The 18209-nt window shown below is 54.8% G+C and overlaps 2 protein-coding genes across 7 annotated transcripts in view; both read left to right on the top strand.

Annotated features, from left to right (window-relative positions):
* Nucleotides 1-6: 6 nt before the first annotated feature.
* On the top strand, nucleotides 7-9561 carry NSDHL (NAD(P) dependent steroid dehydrogenase-like). The gene is made up of 8 exons (XM_038123130.1): nucleotides 7-76; nucleotides 696-746; nucleotides 2960-3121; nucleotides 3813-3959; nucleotides 4938-5066; nucleotides 6969-7111; nucleotides 7619-7721; nucleotides 8328-9561. Exons 2-8 carry the CDS (start codon nucleotides 726-728, stop codon nucleotides 8661-8663), a joined length of 1041 nt encoding a protein of 346 aa, XP_037979058.1. The 5' UTR covers nucleotides 7-76; nucleotides 696-725; the 3' UTR covers nucleotides 8664-9561.
* Nucleotides 9562-16114: 6553 nt separating this feature from the next.
* ZNF185 (zinc finger protein 185 with LIM domain) overlaps nucleotides 16115-18209 on the top strand; it is a 29493-nt gene continuing 27398 nt past the window's right edge. For 3 of the 6 annotated variants that reach the window (XM_038123103.1, XM_038123106.1, XM_038123100.1), the window contains exon 1: nucleotides 16116-16311. The gene's annotated coding sequence lies outside the window, so the exon portion shown is untranslated. Of the gene's footprint in view, nucleotides 16312-18209 lie in introns of all 6 variants that reach the window. The other 3 variants (XM_038123102.1, XM_038123104.1, XM_038123101.1) reach the window with 2 other exon arrangements.

The following is an 18209-nucleotide window of genomic DNA, read 5'->3' as shown; positions in this document are numbered from 1 at the left end:
GGCAGGGGGCGTGGCCGGGGCTCCGTGAGGGCGGCGGCGGCGAGAGGAGTCCAGGAGGGGCCGGCGGCCGGGAAAGGTGCTGGGAGCGGCGGGACGGGCTGGGAGCGGGCTGGGGCTGCGGGACAGGGGCTGGCACCCGCGGGGAGGGCTCGGGGGAGTGTGGAAAGGCCCTGGGGGCTGTGGGGAAGGAGCTGGGAGCTGTGGAAACGTGCCGGGAGCAGGGGAGCAGGTCCGGGGGGCTGTGGGTGAGGCCCCAGGGGCTGAGGGGAGGAGGGTGTGGGGCTCTGGGGTGGGGCTGAAAGAGCTGGGGCGAGCTGGAGCTGCAGCAGCTCATGAAGTGCATTCTGGAGAGGGATGCCCTGTCCCTCAGCACCTGTGGAAAAGGAGGGGCACCCTGTGCCCCTTTAAAGGAGGAGCACCCTGTGCCCCTGCTTTAAAGCAGCTCGGTGCTGCAGGTGGACAGGCACCGATCCCGCCTCTTCTCGGCTTTTTCCGGGCAATTTCAAACGGGTTTCCGAAAAATCAGTACCAAAGAGCCAGGCCAGCACCTGTCGTTGCTGATGTAGTTTGGAAGAGCAGGGAGCATTAACTCCCTCTCTTCATCCTTCTTCAGCATAATGGCTTCTGAGCTTGATTTCTGTAACTAGAAATGTGTTCTTTTGTTGGGAATAAAAACTATTCTCCCTTTTTTCAAGGATTCTGGTGGACAGTGCCTCACCCGAGCCATGGCCACACGCCTCAGATCGGTGAGTTGGGGCCTCAAATGGTGCTTTGGGTGTTTTGTCTTGAAACAAATTCATAAATATTCTGCACATCACTAGGGAAGACATGAGGCTGATCCTGAATTAATGATAATTCTGGGCAGAAACCATGGTTTTCCAAGGTGTAATTTGGCTAGGTTGAATTCATACCTTAAAATCAACATAGACATGTAGTTTGGTTTGCCATAAATATTATGCTGTGCAATATCAAATTATAGAAAGTTTATAATAAAATTATATATAATTGTGGCTGCCCCTGGATCCCTGGAAGTGTCCAAGGCCAGGCTGGATGGGGCTTGGAGCACCCTGGGGTAGTGAAAGTGTCCCTGTGGAAGGTGGAATAAAATGAGCTTTAAAATCCCTCCCGACCCAAACCAGTCTGGGATTCTGGGATTCCTTTGACGCCTCTGCAGTGCTCTGGGGCTCAGAGGCAGGGGGCAGCCTTCTGCTGCAGTAAAGCTTCACTTCAAGCGCACCTCAGAGCAGTTCGGGTGCTCTTGGCTCCTGGAGAGTGCGCAGCCATCAGGGAATGCCAAACGGTGTGGGGTGGGAGGGACCTAATGGGGAGGGGAATGTCAGGGGAAGGGAGCGGCTGCCTTTGAGGAGAGGCTGAAGCAGCTTCTGTCCCCTCGGACTGAATCCCCTCATCTTCTCCAATGCCACATCCACTCGTTGGCTGAACACTTCCCGGGCTGGGGACTCCAAACCTCCCTGGGCAGCTGTGCCAGGGCTTGGCCCCTCTTTCAGTGAAGGAATGTCCCCAATACCACCCTGTCCCTCCCCTGGCCCAGCCTGGGGCCGTTCCCTCTGCTCCTGTCTCTGTTCCTGGGAGCAGAGCCCGACCCCCCGGCTGTCCCCTCCTGTCAGGAGCTGTGCAGAGCCACAAGGGCCCCTGAGCCTCCTTTGCTCCAGGCTGAGCCCCTTCCCAGCTCCCTCTCCAGGCCGAGCCCCTTCCCAGCTCCCTCTCCAGGCTGAGCCCCTTCCCAGCTCCCTCTCCAGGCCGAGCCCCTTCCCAGCTGCCCCTCACAGGAGCTCCAGACCCTGATCTGACCCTCCTTCGCGTGGCCCATCCCAACTTACTGCTTCAGCTTTGATGTAGCTCAGGGAGCTCCTCACATTTCTCTTGTGGATCACCCAAGGCTTGGCAGCAGAAGCTTTGTTTGAGGATGTGGCCTTTAAAGAGTTGTGAACAATCACTGTCTTTGTGTGGCTCCCTCAGAGCTCTCTGCAGAGGTGGGGGTTGTGTTACAACCAGGAGTGAAACTCTTCCCAGCCAGCACAGAGCATTCTTTGTGTAACAGCTCCCTCGGACTCGGTCCTGGATGTTCTGTGGTGGCAGTGAGGTCTTTGGTCTCAGTCCAGTCAGACCAGTGGCCAGGCTGAACTCTGTTAATTAGTGACTCCAATCTCTGATTTACAAAGCTTAAAGAAAAAGAAAGGAAGAACTAATGGCCCAAAAGGACAGCCCCTGCCTTTACCTGGCTGCTTTCTTGGCTCTGAGTGTCCCAGGTTCTGCTCGTGGTGATGGTTTTAATGCTCTGAGTTAGCTGTGGCAGGAGGCTGAAGCAAATCCCAGAATCACCCCAGACTCCCAGACTGGTCTGGGTTGGGAGGGACCTCAAAGCCCACCCAGTTCCACCCCTGCCGTGGCAGGGACACCTCCCACTGTCCCAGGCTGCTCCAGCCTGGCCTTGGGCACTGCCAGGGATCCAGGGGCAGCCCCAGCTGCTCTGGGCACCCTGTGCCAGGGCCTTCCCACCCTCCCAGGGAACAGTTCCTAATTCCCAATATCCCAATATCCCATCCATCCCTGCCCCCTGGCAGTGGGAGCCATTCCCTGTGTCCTGCTTCTCTGTGCTCTTGTAAATCATCTCTCTCCATCTTGCCGGCTCCCTTCAAATTCTGTTTGCTTTGCTATCCAAGCAGAGTTCACGGGGGCCAATCCTCTTTTCCTCCTCTCCTCCTTGAGCCTCTTGGTTGTGAGCATGAGGCAGAGTCCTCCCAAAATCCCAGAATCAGAGTGTCTGCCCTCATAGCTCCCTGGCACAGCACAGAGCTTTGATGTCCAAGTTCAGATTCCCCTGGCGGAGCTGCTGAGCAGAATCACAGCTCACTGAGCCCCGGGGAAGCTCAGGCCAGTGTGCTGTGTGTGCCTGTGTGCCAGGGGGGTTCTCCCTGTCCTGTCCCTGTCCCTGCAGGCTGGCAGGAGCTGCACCGTCATCGGGGGCTCGGGGTTCCTGGGGCAGCACATGGTGGAGCAGCTGCTGGCCAAGGGCTACAGCGTCAACGTCTTCGACCTCCAGCAGAGCTTTGAGAGTGAGCAGGTGACCTTCTTCCTGGGAGACCTGTGTGACAAGGAGGTGAGGAAGGGCTGCCTGCAAGTAACAGGGGCAAACGCAGGCCTTGCACTTTTCCTTGGAAGCCTCTGAAGGAAACAGATCTGGTGCCTGATGTCTGGATCCTGCTGCGAGCTGCAAACAGCAGGACTGCTTTGTGCCTGGTGCCTTGCATTACTGAGCTGAGATTTACAGGGTAATTACAGCCTCTGGGCTAATTGCAGGGGGCTCTCCCAGCCCTTCTCAGCTCCATGAGAATGGCACAACTCATATTCCCAGCAGGCAGGGCAGGATGAGTGGGAGCCTTGGCTGAGGCCTGTGTGAGCCATGTGGGAGGTGACTTTGGGACAGTCACCTGCACTCAGCCAGTGCCATGGGGAGCTTTAAACCTGCTGCTTCCTCAGGGACCCAACTCCAGGGAGTCCTGAGCCTTGTACCTGCACCTGGGGATTGCAGGGAACGCAGCCTGGCCAGCCTCCAGCTCTGGGGCAGCTCCCAGGATTTCTCTGGGAAGAAGAGAGGATGTGGTGTGTGCTGAGGACTGGACATTGTGGAGATCCTGGATGCTAATCCCATTCCAGCTGCCCTCCTTTATGAAGGGAACGTGACTTGAAATGCAGCTGTTTCCATGAAAAAAGCTGGTTTATGTCCCTGCTGTTGTTTTCTCCTGATATCCACCATGGCTCCATTCCCTTCTCCCCCGTGTTTCCTGCAGGCTCTGCTGCCAGCCCTGCAAGGAGTGTCCGTGGTGTTCCACTGTGCCTCCCCAGCCCCTTCCAGTGACAACAGGGAGCTGTTCTACAAGGTGAATTTTATGGGAACCAAGGCAGTCATTGAAGCCTGCAGAGAAGCTGGAGTGCAGGTAAAGCTGGAAAAGCCCTGGAGACCAGGAGAGGCTGATGGACTTTGTGACATTGGCAGCACAGGCCAGCGTCAGCCTCGTCTGAGAGGGGGACAAAGGGCTCTGTGATACTGAATTCCCACTTGGCCTGTGAAAACCAGTGGAAGAGAGAGTCTGGGTCTCCGGCTTAGTGTAAATTCAGTCCCTGTTTGCCACAGAAAACCACATTGTGATTGGAATGGAAAAGCTTCCATTAAAATCTGTCCTTCCTGGGAGTCACCCTGGGAGAGCAACACCTCACGAGTGGCTTCTTTCCTGCTGTCATAAGGGGACAGCCCCAGAGATGGCTTTTCCAGCAGTGGGAATATTCATGGCATTGATTCCCTCCCTGAATTCCTCACCATGGAATGAGGAGGAACTCACTTGTGCCATAATCTCAGTGCCATTTGGTTTAGAAAGTCAATTGCCCACAAAAGGAAGAGCCTGAGGAAGCCAGCCTGGAATTGGAGACTGAATTTTCTCCCTAAATTACTTTGATATCCCATAAGTTTTCATTTAAATTAATTTATTTCAATTCTTTTAAATTTATTTTCACGTCATTTAAGTGACCAAACAAAAACATCCAAGGTTTCTTTTTTCTTTTGTTTACTCCACTGTGATCTGTTGTTGCCAAGAAGAGCAAATCTTTCTTTAAAACACTTTTGGGTGTTAAGTGTTCCAAGGCTCTGATTTTCCTGGAGATGTTTCCCCTGGATTGACTGCCTTGGGAGTTTGTTGGAATGTTTTAATCTCCTTTAGGCAGGCACAGAATGAATTTAAAAGGTGGAGTTCTCTTACCTGCAGTTTCTATTCATCTTCTGTTGGACTCAGGTTATTTTCTGTAGGATCAGTTGGTTAAATATTATCATTATTATCATTATGATCTTTACTCAGCCTTTGTAAATAATGACCTTTTTATTTTAGGCTTTAAACAACTGTTTCCTCCCCTGTCTCTTGCAGAAATTGGTGTTAACCAGCAGTGCCAGTGTAGTTTTTGAGGGCACAGACATAAAAAATGGCTCAGAAGATCTCCCCTATGCACAAAAACCTATTGATTACTACACAGAGACCAAGATCCTGCAGGAGAAGGTATTTGCCAATGGTTCAATTGTTATTTAGGCATGTATTCACTTAATAAAAAGAGAAGAAAATCAAGCTGTGGCATGAATTGCCCCAGAGGTTGAATGAAATGCTGTGTGACACTGCAGAGGTGGTTCCAGAACTGCCAGAGGTGCCCCTGCCATGGAAGAGCCACAGGATAGTCCCAGTTCTCACCTGCCACAGCTTTGGTTTAACAGCAGTCAGGGGATATTTTTGTCCTCTCTGCTGCTTTTCCTGATTTGCAGCCTGAATTTAGAGTTGGGAATGTGGAAAAGGCACTGAGTGAGGAGGAGAGGAGGTGGGAACATGGCCTGAGCTAAGGGGCACAGGCCATTACTGAAAATATTCATGTTATAAAAGATCTCCAAACATCTGAGAGTTCACTGCTTTGGACACTTGCACAGCACCAATATCTGCTCTTCCCCTGTGTTACTGCTGCAGCATCTGTGGTTTAAATCTGGGATAACAATGTTTTCAATCAAGGGCAGTAGACCTTTTCTGGATCCTTTCTCCATTTGCATTTCAGCTGTGGGAAGAATCTGTGCTTTTTGTGCCAGAAGAATTGAGAGTCCCTTCCATGCTGATGCTGACAGTGTGAGAGGCTGGGAGGAATTTCCTCCACAAGAGCTTCGTTAATTTAATTGTGCAAACATCTGTTCCTTCCCCAGCACTTTGCAGCAACTGATAAAGGGGAAGCTGAGGAGCAGCAATCAGGGGTAGCCTTAGTGCTGGTGATTATGGCTTTGTTTTGGGGGAAACTCAAAAGATTTTGTCTGTGCCTCGTCCATAGAAATTCCAGCAGCTGCTGGAAATGAAAACACGTTGTTTAGGAACTCCCAGGAGAATGAAGTCTGCTCCAGAGCTGCTGAATGTGCTGCTGGAGCTCCAGGGAGGTGGCATCACCCTCTCCTGAGGCAGATCCTGGAGGGCTGGGATGGGTTCAGCTGCTGGGAGGGACAGAAATGGAATTGCTGAGTGTCCTTCTCTGCTCCAGCTCATGCACAGGGTTCGTGGAGTGAAGGAGCTTGGAAAGCTCCTCTGGCTTCTGGGGTGTTCAAAGCCTTCCCTTCCTTTGTCAATTCATTAAGTGCTCAACCATAAAAACTGGTTTGTGTCTGGTTTTCTTATCAAGGAGAACTGGGAAAAGAGATGGGAGCAAAGGAAGGATCCCTTGGAAAGACAGGAGGGGATAATAATTCTTCCACTGGCTCCTTCCCAAAGAGATGGGGAGCCCCCAGCCCCTTCAGTGATGATTGTGGGATGTTGGAACCCTGGGTGCTGAGCGTTTCAGACTCTCTGTGCTGCCAGGCACTGACCCCCAAGAGAACACTGCACTGACCTGAGGCCATGGAGAAGGCTCCCAAAATGGAATGGCAGCACTGGGATCGTGGGTGTGGAGTTTGAATAGAAGTGTGTGATGTCACAGGGTGGGAAACTTAGAGTTTAAGGGTTTAGAATATAGTCATAGATAAAGCTAAGATGAAGGTTTTAGGGTAGAGGCTGGTCCTTCTTCTCCACCTTCTCCATGGGTTTGGGTGGTTTTGTGTAATTGGATAAAAAAGTTCCCATTGTGGGCACGGGTGGTTGGTTTTTGGGTTAAAAGTAAAAATAATTTAGGTATCACTTCTTAATTGGACAGTTTATCCTTAAAAGGCCTTGTAGAGAAAGAGACGGGGCTCCATTTTTAGTTTTTAGAGAGAAGTGCTGCAGAACTCAGGGTTTGTGAGACTGTAACAGAGGTAAGAACTAATAAACACCTGAGTCCCAACAAGAAATACCATCTCACACATTGAATCCCACCCCTGGCAGAAAAGAAGTTAAGACTCCACAGTGGGATGCATTGCTGAGCTCTGCTTTCCTTCTTGATTCCCTTCTCCTCTTTCCCTGCAGGAGGTGCTCAGTGCAAACGACCCCGACAACAATTTCCTCACCACTGCAATCCGTCCCCATGGAATATTTGGTCCCAGAGACCCTCAGCTGGTTCCCATCCTCATCCAGGCAGCTCGGAGTGGCAAAATGAAATTCATCATTGGGTGAGCAAGGCCCAGGCATTTCAGAGCTGGGGCAAAATGGATGCTGGATCTACAAAGCCCTTTTGGAAGGAAACAAAAGGAAATCAGTTGTGTTGTTTCTTTTGTTTTTCACTTTCCAGTTTGTTTTTTTTCCTTAAAAATCCTATGTCAGGGGCTCACTCCCTGCCATGGTGAGTGTCCATAATATCTCTGGACACATGGTGAGTGTCCAGAGGAATATCCGTGAGGAAAGCTGGCATGGCTTGAGCTGTTAAAGAGCTGTGCCATTAATATGAGGCAGCTCAGATTACTCGCTGTTCATTTATACCACTTGAGGTGCTTGAGGTTCTGGCAATTAAAATCCCTATTAAATATGAAACACTGAAAGTATGGCCTGAAATTGCAGCACGAGAGAGTGGAGGAAGGGGGAACTTGGGATGAATTTATCCTGGTGGAAGTCCTTCCTTCTGCCACCAGCAGAATCTCAGCCCAGCTTGCCTTGGGGCTAAATTCCTTTTCTGTGTGCAGGGATGGCAAGAACTTGGTGGATTTCACCTACGTGGAGAACGTGGTGCATGGGCACATCCTGGCTGCAGAAAAGCTGCACAAAGGCTCTCCCCTCTGTGGGAAGGTGAGGAAGGAGGGGAGGGGAGGGAAGGGATCCCCAGCCTCTGCTGTGGGATCCATGCTGATTCCTGAGGGCCCTGGGCATCTTCCTGCAGGCCAGCAGCTCCAGGTTTTCCATCTGTGGTGAGCATTGTGTGCAGCCACCTGGGCTGAGCTGGATGGATATCCTGGAATTTCCTGCTCTAAAACTCCTTGGGAAGGGCAATCCAGGCAGAACTGGGGCAGCCAGGAGGCACACATGGAAACACAGCAGCTTTTGGGACACAGTTCAGAACAGGAGGAGCTTTTCCAGCTTTTCCTGGCCCTGCCGTGCTCTGGGCATACTGGGGTGTTTTAACCTGTCTGCTCTGTGCTGTGGCAGCCACTTTGGTTGACATTGATGAGCAGTCCTGGCCTCTGGAGTGCTGGAAGCAGCTGGTTTCCTTGGCAAAGCAAGAGTTCCCCCTCTTCACACAGAGGTGGGCAGTGCAAAGCAGTTTGTCAGGATGGTGTGTGCTCTGGCCCAGGGGTGTTATGTCCTCTCATGAGCAGGAGAGGGGCCAGCAAAGAGCCAAACCTGGGAAATCCACCGTGATTTTAACCCCTGGCTTCTCCTCTCCCTCTCTTCCAGGCCTTTCACATCACCAACGATGAACCAATTCCCTTCTGGACGTTCATGTCCCGCATCCTGACCGGCCTGGACTACGACCCTCCCAAGTACCACATTCCCTACTGGCTGGCCTATTACCTTGCCCTGCTGCTGGCCCTGCTGCTGGCCCTGCTCAGGCCCCTGGTGACCATCAAGGCCACCTTCACGCCCATGAGGGTGGCCCTGGCTGGGACCTTCCACTACTACAGCTGTGAGAGGGCCAAGAGGGCCATGGGCTACAGCCCCGTGGTCAGCCTGGACGAGGCCATCGCCAGGACTGTGCAGAGCTACCCCGGCCTGCGCCGGGCCCGGGCCTGACAGCCCTGCCTGAGTGCCAGCATTTCTGACAGCTCAACATGGAGCACGTGGCACCAGTTCCCAGGAAACAGGAGTTTTCCTGAAGTGTCTGCTCCTCCTCCTCCTCCTCACCATTCCACGTGGGAGCTGTGCTGACAGTTTGTTTTTGGATGTGACTTCTTGTTTGGAAACGGCTGCTGAACTCTCGGGGCTGTGAATAAACACCGTGCTGTGCCCTCTTCAATCCTGAGCAGGCACACCAGCATTCCTGCTCCCCTTCCTCCACCCTTGTCCCGTGTTTTGTTGCTCTGGTGACAGCAGCCACCCCTTCCCAGAGCTGCAGGCTGGGTCACAAACACTTCCTGTGGCTGGCTCCCCTCTACGCTTTGGCCTTGCTTTCCACAAGAGAGCTCCATGCCAGAAAGGACTTCTGCCACCATCTCTTAAATCTTTGCAGCTCTTTTGGTTTTCCCTCCGTGATCGGGGGTGGTTTGGCTTCTCTCTGGGGCAGTGGAAGGAACCCACGAGGAGTGTGTTCCTTTGTCCATGCAGGATTTATTTCTGTTCCAAAAGAACCCAAGTAAATCACACCGAGATGACTGTGCAGCTTTGTGTCCCATCTCTGAGAGGGCAGATCCCGCTCTCAGCACGAGCAGGATGTTAATGATTCCCTTTTGGGGCAGAGATGTTTGGGAGCTGCCTGGCAGCAGCCCCAGCACTGGTGTGCAGATCTGCAGTGCTGGGAAGATCCTGCAGCACCAAGCTCCTCCTCCCTGCCCTGTCAGTGCTGGTCACGGGGAGTTTTGGTGCTCTGACCACTTAGTCCATGAAAAAACCTCTTTTCCACAAGGAAATGGATACAAAGCAACCATCCCCAAGCTATTTCCTCTGCCTTGTATATTAAATGTTCTTTGCCCTCTAATCTTCCTAAGCACTTCAGTTCTGGTTTGGTTTTAAATGAGGGGTTTAGGTTCGAGCTGGAGTTTTGCCCTGTGCAAATTCCTGGATCCCTGGGCATTCTGGTGTTTCACATTTCAGGAGGATGGGAAGCACCCCAGTCACAGAATTATGGAATCCCAGGATGGTTTGGGTTGGGAGGGACCTTAAATCTCATCACATTTCACCCCAAGGGACACCTTCCACTACCCCAGGCTGCTCCAAGCCCCATCCAAGCTGGCCTTGGACCCTTCCAGGGATCCAGGGGCAGCCACGACCTCAGGCACAACGAGCCTTAACCTCAGTGTGCTGCTATAGTCTGATTAAATGCCTGATTAAAGGGGTTTTATTGGAACTTCTGGCTGTTTTCCGGGGAAAAAAAAAAAAACAAAAACAAACAGCAACAACACATTGGGCTTTTTTTCTGGGAATTTTGATTTGCTGGTTAGCAGCTGGTTTTACCAGCCTCTTGATCTTGCAGCAGACACTGGCCAGGTGCTTGGGCCAGCTGCCACCACCCTGCTGGGCTCTGCTCAGCCCCGGGAGCAGGGACAGCACTGCCCTCCCTCGGGGAGGGAGCGGGGTCGACTGGAAGGGGAAGGACCCTGGATTGCCTGAAGCCAAACCAGAGATAAATCACTACATCCCTGTGGGATTATGCCCTTTTCTGACTTAGAGATGGGGCAGCTGAGAGGCGCTTTAAAAACCTTTATTCCATTTTCAGTCTCATGTGAAGGGTGTGACAATAGAGATGTTAAAATTCAGGAGCTTTCTATCAAACTTTCTACCAAACTTTAAAAATTCTATACAAATTCATTTCCCACACATCACCTTCGGCCTCTAGGTGGCATTTCCCAGCCCGGCAGCTCCAATCCACCCCAAAAATGCCGTGGCTGTGCTTGGACACAGGGCAGGGCAGGGTCCCTTCTCTCCCCGTCCTTGCAGGGGGAGCTGAAGGGGCTCCCGGAGCAGAAGGCTCTGGAAGCTGAGCTCAGCTGGATCAGAGCAGGGCAGGGGGTTCCCTCTCCCAGGAAGGGACCCAGAGCTTTGCTGGGCTGGGGAGCAGTGCTCAGGTGGCACCCAGGGCAGGGCTGTGCACACCTGGGCTGGGGAGCAGTGCTCAGGTGGCACCCAGGGCAGGGCTGTGCACACCTGGGCTGGGGAGCAGTGCTCAGGTGGCACCCAGGGCAGGGCTGTGCACACCTGGGCTGGCGGCTCTCCCGGTGCTCTCAGGGAGCTGCCAGGTTCCTCTGGCTCTAAACACTGCTGTTTCCCAAGCCCTGGTAAACAGGGAGTGCTGGAGCCTGGCTGTGCCTCCATCCCTGGCCACAACACAGCAGAGCCTTGCTCCATCCACAGCCTCTTCCAGCCCTGCTCCAGCCTCCTCCTCTCGTTTTCCAGCTCTAACCAGCATAAATCCCATCCTGGGATTTTTGGGGCAGTGACATCCTTCTGTTGTGCTCTGCCTGGATATATTTTTGTGCCACCTCTTCAGCACTGGGAGGGCGTGGAGCTGCTGCAGCGAGTCCAGAGGAGGCAGCAGGATGCTCAGGGGGATGGAGCAGCTCTGCTGGGAAGAAAGGCTGAGGGAACTGGGATGCTGCAGCCTGGAGAGGAGAAGCTTTGGGGTGACCTCAGTGTGGCCTTGCAGTGCCTGAAGGAGCCAACTGGAAACATGGAGAGAGACAATTCACAAGGGAGGGAGGGACAGGACACAGGGAAGGGTTAGGTGGGATATTGGGAATTAGGAATTGTTCTCTGGCAGGGTGGGCAGACCCTGGCACAGGGTGCCCAGAGCAGGGATCCCTGGCAGTGTCCCAGGCCAGGTTGGACACTGGGGCTTGGAGCAGCCTGGGACAGTGGGAGGTGTCCCTGCCATGGCAGCGGTGGCTCTGAATGGGCTTTGAGGTCCCTTCCCACCCAAACCATTCAGGGATTTATGGCTTCCAGTCTGTATTCTGTGTGTGTCAGCGAGCAGAAGCTGTGAAGCAAAATTGCCACTATCAAACTTTCCTTGCAAACATCCAGGATCAAATGCAGGTGCAGTCTGCCCCTGTCAGGAACACTCAACAGGAGCTCCCCACGACTTCAAAGAGCTCCCTGGAGCACTCTCATCAAACTCCTTATCTCCCTCTCTCTGCTTCCCTGGCTTTTCCCTGCTGCAGCTCCTCATTTTGCTGACCTGAGATTGGTTTTGGCAGTGGGAGAGATAAGGAGAGATCTTCTGTTGCTTATCCTGGAGAAGGGAGAGGGAGGGAAGGGACAGGGGATTACAAGTGCTTTTCTAAGTGGAGTTAAGGTAACCAAAACCTCCATTCCCCTCTTACAGGGATTGCAAAGGGAACTTGCTCAGGAGGATTGACCAAGGAATTCCTTTCAGTGCTGCCCTTGGAACGTGGGAGAAGCCCTGGTCCAGACACACCACCAGAGAGGAAAAAGGGTGGCTTGGGTGTAATTACCAGAAATAGGTAAGAGGAAAAATGGATGAAAGCAGGTCAGAAATGACCATGCATGTCCAGGGAGCAAAAAGGCTCAGGGGGCACTCCAGGGGTGTGCAGGAGGTGTCCAAGGCCAGGCTGGACAGGGCTGGGAGCAATCTGGGATAGTGGAAGGTGTCCCGGCCCGTGGGGTGGAACAAGAGGGGCTTTGAGGTCCCTTCCAAGCCAAAACATTCCGTGATTTAGTGGGGTTTGGGAGCAGTGTGCCATGTGCACCCTGCAAGCACTGGGAGATTTCCAGACACAGGGATCCAGGCCACGCTGCAGGGCTGCGCAGTATTTTGGGAAGCTGTGGAAGGGGTGTTTTCTGTCCCAGTACATCCAGTTACCCCAACGTGCTGATGGCAGGGAGCACCAGGACATTCCCACAGCTCCCAGCCGAGGCAGGATGGGCTGGCTCTGCTTCCCGGGAGAATTCTCTCCCGAGTTTCGCTGCTGCTTGTGCAAGCCCCGGGCTGGTGCCAGGCCCACGGGGGGAGAGTGGTGCAACCCGGGCCCTGTCAGGGCAGGGGGAAGAGCAGCTTGTTTGCCTCAGAGCCTGCAGGGAGCTCGCCGAGCTGCTGAGGATAAATCAGCATCTCCCTGCTTGCGCCAGAGCGGGTTTGGGGTGTTGTGGTGGCACCGCGGTGTCCCCGCCGCAGCTCTGCCTCTGCCGTGCCCCGACTCTGCTGACAGCACACTTTGTGTTGTGCTGGCACTCCTGAGCCCCAGGAGTGTGCAGGTGTGTCCGTGACCACGGGCAGATTGCTGTATTCCTGCAGGGAATCGTTGGGATAGACAATGCCCTGCTGCCACCTGCTATTAGGAAGGTGAGGTCTGGCGTTCTGGCGGAGCTCTGCAGTGACACCCCATGAAAAACCAGTTTGATTCCCTCGTAACAAATGGGTGTAGTGGTTTTACACCCTGCGACTCATCACGGCTGGGCTTGGGGCTGGTGGCACCTCTGCAAAGGCCACGGGACGGCAGGGTGCCTGCCCTGCCCTCCCCCCTCACACCAGGGAGGGGCTGCACAAAGTGGGATCGGCAAAGCAGGAAATGTTCCAGAGCAGCTCAGGGCTGTGGAGTGGGCTTGGTGGATTCCTCACCACCAGAAAATACTGGGAAATGGTACAGGATGTTACGGTGGCTGTTCAAACACAGGCTGGGCTGTGAGGCTGTCTCTGGGAATCGCCTTTGCCATAGGAATGATTTGGTAAAACTCCCTTGCCATAAAATTGGCTGCCTGGATCTCCAGGGTGGAGCAGGCTCCCTGCAGACATCCCTGTTCCTGCAGGAATGAGCTGTGGGGTTACAGCTGTTGGCACCCAGCTGCTCTGGAAGTGGCTGAACAAGGATCAGTCAGTGCCAGCTGTGGGGCATCTTCATGAGAAAGGGTCTTTGTGCTTTCCTCGGAGAGCAGATCCCATGAAAATCCATTTCCTGGTAAAGTCAGATATTCCAGGCTGAAATTTACTGGGTAACAATAATGTTTTTAAATGGAGCTGGGAAAAGACTCCATTTTCTTGCTCTCCCATGCTGCAGGAGTGTGTGTGTGTGTCCCTGGAGAAGCTGGGGGGTTGGGATGGGATTCAGGACCTTGCTCCTGCTCTGGGCTGGGCTCAGGCACAGCTTTACCTGAGCCTTGGCTCATGGCTGAGGAGGGGGCCAGGCCTGCAGGGTGAGGGTTCAAGCCAGATCCTCTTGGTTTTAACCAGATTCAGTGGGAAAATGGAAAATTTCCCCTCTTGGATTCCACTCAGGTTGGATGAGTACAAAGGACTTTTTGTGTTGTTGACTTCAGCACACTCAGGTTTCCTCCAAAGGTGTGCAGGGCACCTGTGCTGCTCCAGGTGGGGCTGCTCCTGCCAAGGAGACCAAGACTGGGGTCTTTTCCTGGAGCATCCTGAATCTGGCAGTGTTGAAGTCCCACTGTGAGCAGCTCCGTAGCAGAAATCTGGAGTGTATCCCTGAGCCTCTGGCAGAAGCTGTCAGCTCCTTCAGGGCCTGCAAGGCCACACTGAGCTCACTCCAAAGCTTCCCCTCTCACATGAACAATCCCAGCTCTCCCAGCCTTTCCTCCCAGCAGAGCTGCTCTGCCCATCCTGGAGCCTCCTCCGGGCTCTCTGCACAGCTCCAGGTCCCTCCTGTGCTGGGCTCAGGGCTGGGGCAGCTCTGCAGCTGGGGTCTCACTGAGGGGCAGAGCCCAATCCCTTTCCTGCTGCCCACACTGTGGGGATGCATCTGAGCCAGCCGTGACCTCCTGGGTGCTGCTCTGGGAGCTCCTCACCCTCATCCTCATCCTCATTGCCTCAGTGTTTGATGTTGAGGTGCTCATAACAAATACCTTTTATTTTTGCCCGGTTTTTGAACATTCAGCATGGAACAGTGTGTTCCCACCGGGAAAAACCAGAGTCTGCGTGCCTGGGTGTCCCTGTCGTGCTCGGGGACCTCGTGTACCTGCAGGGCTGGCCAGGCCGGGCTGTTACTCACTGCTGGGTCAGGGAAGAGCCAGGACAAACCTTCAGCAAACGCTGGCATGACTCAGGGCTTACCGAAAATAAAGCTGCTCTGTCAGCTGCAGCCCTGGAGCAGAGGATGCTGTCCCAGGAAGGGTCTGGGCTGCGTTTTCCAGCCCACTTTGAACCACTCCGGTTCCCCGAGCTGGGCAGCCGAGCCCGCCCCGCCGGGAGCTCGGGGCGCGGCCCTGGGAACAGCCCTGCTTATCGCAGCCGGGATCGGGGCAGCCACCGAGCCAAGCTCCGCCGAGCCGGGCTGCTGCTGAGCCCGAGCAGATCGCAGAGGAAGATCTGGGGCTGCAGTAACGCCTTAATGCCTGAAAATCCCTGATGTCATCCTCGCTGTGCTGCTGGGAGCCAGGGCTGGGTCATCGGCCCTGTTCCAGTGTATCCCGATGGGATGGGATGGGATGGGATGGGATGGGATGGCATGGGATGGCATGGCATGGCATGGCATGGCATGGCATGGCATGGCATGGAATATTTGCCCGTTGTCCCACAGCAGGAGCTTTCCTTTCCAGCTGCTACAGGCCCAGCATTCCCTGTGCTTGAACTGGGGAGAGGGGATCCTGGTGGGGGCTTGGTTGAGGCTCCATCACCTCCAGGGCTGGAGCCCCTCTGGAGCCGGGCTGGGAGAGCTGGGGGTGCTCACCTGGAGAGGAGAAGGCTCCAAGGAGAGCTCAGAGCCTTTCCAGGCCCTGAAGAGGCTCCAGAAGAGCTGCAGAGGGACTGGGGACAAGGCATGGAGGGACAGGACACAGGGAATGGCTCCCAGGGCCAGAGGGCAGGGATGGATGGGATATTGGGAATTAGGAATTGTTCTCTGGCAGGGTGGGCAGGCCCTGGCACAGGGTGCCCAGAGCAGCTGGGGCTGCCCCTGGATCCCTGGCAGTGCCCAAGGCCAGGCTGGACACTGGGGCTTGGAGCAGCCTGGGACAGTGGGAGGTGTCCCTGCCATGGCAGGGGTGGCTCTGGATGGGCTTTAAGGTCCCTTCGAACCCAAACCATTCTGGGATTCTCCGGTTCTTGCTACTCTGTGGCAGTGCCAGGCTGGAGCCCTGACTGCTCAGGACAGCTCCAAACACCCAGCCCCAGCTGCCAGGCTTTAGGGAGGGCAGAAAGCGAGTCCCAGGGCCTGCCTGTGCCAGGCTGTCCCCACCGCCGGCCCTCGGGGACCTTGCGGTGACCAGAGCAATTAGAAAGGGAAATCAAGTGAGGAAGAGTGGAATGGGCGGCAATTTCCTGTGGGATTATCACACCTGTGGGGCTCGGTAATGAGTCCCGAGTAGACAATCAGTGTCCAGGGCTAATTGCAGCCGCGCTCCCTGATGCTCCCCGGGTACCACGGCTGCAAAGCGGCTCCGAGCAGCACCGGGGGCCCCGCTCCCTCTGCCTGGGGCCGAGCGAGGAGAAATTCCGTGGGGTGAGAGCTGGGGGGCTGCTCTGGGCTGTGCCAGGGCCCACAGGGCTGGGGACCGTGGCATTCGCTGGGGAATGCCAGGAATGCAGAGCAGAGCCTACAGGGAGGGGAGCCCGTGCCGCCGAACGGAGAAACCTGTTTGATTCCCCTGAAGGGCGAAACACACCCAAGTCTCCTCCTCAAAACAAGGCTTGGCTTCCCGGGGCCGGCCCTCTCGGCAGGTAGGGGCTCAGGTGTGCCGCAGCCGTGCCAGGGCCCTCGGAGCCGCCGCCGCCGGGAGAGCTCGGCGCCGGGAAGCGAGCGCGGCGGGAACTGCGCAGGTACGGCCGGGAACGGGACCGGCAGCGGGAACGGGAGCGGGGCTGCTCCGGCTGGGGGGGACAGGAGAGCCGTGCCGTGCCGTGCCGTGCTGCCAGGGACACCCCAGGGACACCTAAATCCTCCCGCCCCGTGGAAGTGGAGCTGTTCGGGGGTGTCTCGGATCGAAGCGTGGCTCTGCAGGGATGGGGCTCCTCAGGAACGGGGTGGGGCTGAGGTTTGGCTCTGGGGCTTTGCTGCACCTGTCTGATCTCAAATTCCCTCCCTGCCCACGGCTCCACATCCTTCGAAACCCCTTTTCCCCTGTGGATTTCCGTGGGGCACAGCAGTGCCCTCCCTGGGACAGGTCTGGGTGTGGGCAGGGTCCGGAAAACTCCGGGGAAATCCAATCCTGTGGCCCCGACAGCCTCCGCAGAGGTTTGGGGGAGCTCCAGCTCTTTCTGCCTCCCCAGCCCCTCCCTGGCAGGATTCCTGTGGGACACAGGGGCTGCAGGCAGAGATTTCTCTCTCTCTGCTGCTCTGCCTTGTTTTGTTTCTGCCCGAATCAGTGTGAAATCAGCACCCTGGGAAGGAGTGGCAGAGCTGGCACAGAGGAGAGAGCACCTCCCTTTGTCCTTGCTTCATCCAGGGAATGTCATCCCCATTTCCCTGTCCCAGCCCTGCTCAGGACAGACCCCACACAGGAGGATGAGCTGTGCTCACCTGGGCAGGGATGTCCTTCCTCCTCAGCTGGACCAGGAGGTTTTGTTTAGGATATTTTATTTCTTTTATTATAAACTCCGATTATTTTATTCATCCAGCTAATGACTCAGTACATTTCTTCCCCCAAAAAATTACCGGGACTTCAGTGGAAGTCCCAATTAACACAAGTAGCAGATTTTAACTTTAAAGTTGTGTTTTCTTGGCAAAACTTTGTGGTGTCTCTGTGACGCCATGTGGTTTCAAGGAGCTTTTGTCCTGCTCTGTCTGTGGGTCAGCGACACAAACACAAAGCTCTACCTTTGACACAAACCCCATTTTTCCTTCCTTTTTCCTTTCATCTTTGGACATCAAGGCTCAAGGTCAGCGACGTGTGGGTGTGGTGAACGTCCTGCACATCCTTCCTTTTAAACACAGAAGTTAACTGAGCAATTAGGAATTAATTCCATGTAATTAGAGCAATGAAACTGCACACCCAGGATGGTGAAAATGGCCCTGAGAATTTCTGGCAGTAGCAGGGGGGAGTTGTGCAGGGGGTGCTCCTGCTGGGAGCCCCGGGGGGATCCCTGGGGATGGGCAGGGCTCAGCGCAGCTCTCGGGAAGTTCGTGCCACACTTCCCTGACTTCAGCAGCTCCAGGCTGTGCCAGCTCCCACAGGATTTGATGTTTTTGTGGGATGTGTGGTTCTGAGTGAATGAAAGGAAATTCTAACTGGGCATTTGCAGCTTTTCACACGTCGTCTGGAACGGGTCTGTGTTGCTCCTGTTTGTGAGGTCTGGGCAGGATTCCCCCCTCCAGCTGCAGGTTTCCATCCCTTTTCCCCAAGTTCAGGGGAAAAGAGACCTTCACTGTCCTCAGGTCATGGAGGGAAGATTCCCAAGGGAATGTGGTGCTGGGATGAGGCTCCTCAGAGCTCCCACACAGCCCCCAGGCTCTGCTGCAGCCACAAGGGGGGTGAGGACAGAGTTTCAGGATGGACACCAGCAGGAATTTCCCCATGGAAAGGGTGCTCAGAGTTGGCAGGCGCTGCTCAGGGAGTTCTGGAGTCCCCATCCCTGGGGTGTCCAAGGAAGGACTGGATGTGGCACTCAGAGCTCTGGGCTGGGGACAGGGTGGAGATGGGGCACAGGTTGGATTTGGTGATCCCAGAGCGCTTTTCCAGCGTCAGGGACTCTGGGACTGGGCGTGCTTCTGGCTCATG

Source organism: Motacilla alba, chromosome 4A (assembly GCF_015832195.1).
Source record: "Motacilla alba alba isolate MOTALB_02 chromosome 4A, Motacilla_alba_V1.0_pri, whole genome shotgun sequence".
Lineage (NCBI taxonomy): Eukaryota > Metazoa > Chordata > Aves > Passeriformes > Motacillidae > Motacilla > Motacilla alba.
Note: the sequence above shows the minus strand (reverse complement) of the source record. Positions and strands in the feature narration are given on the sequence as shown.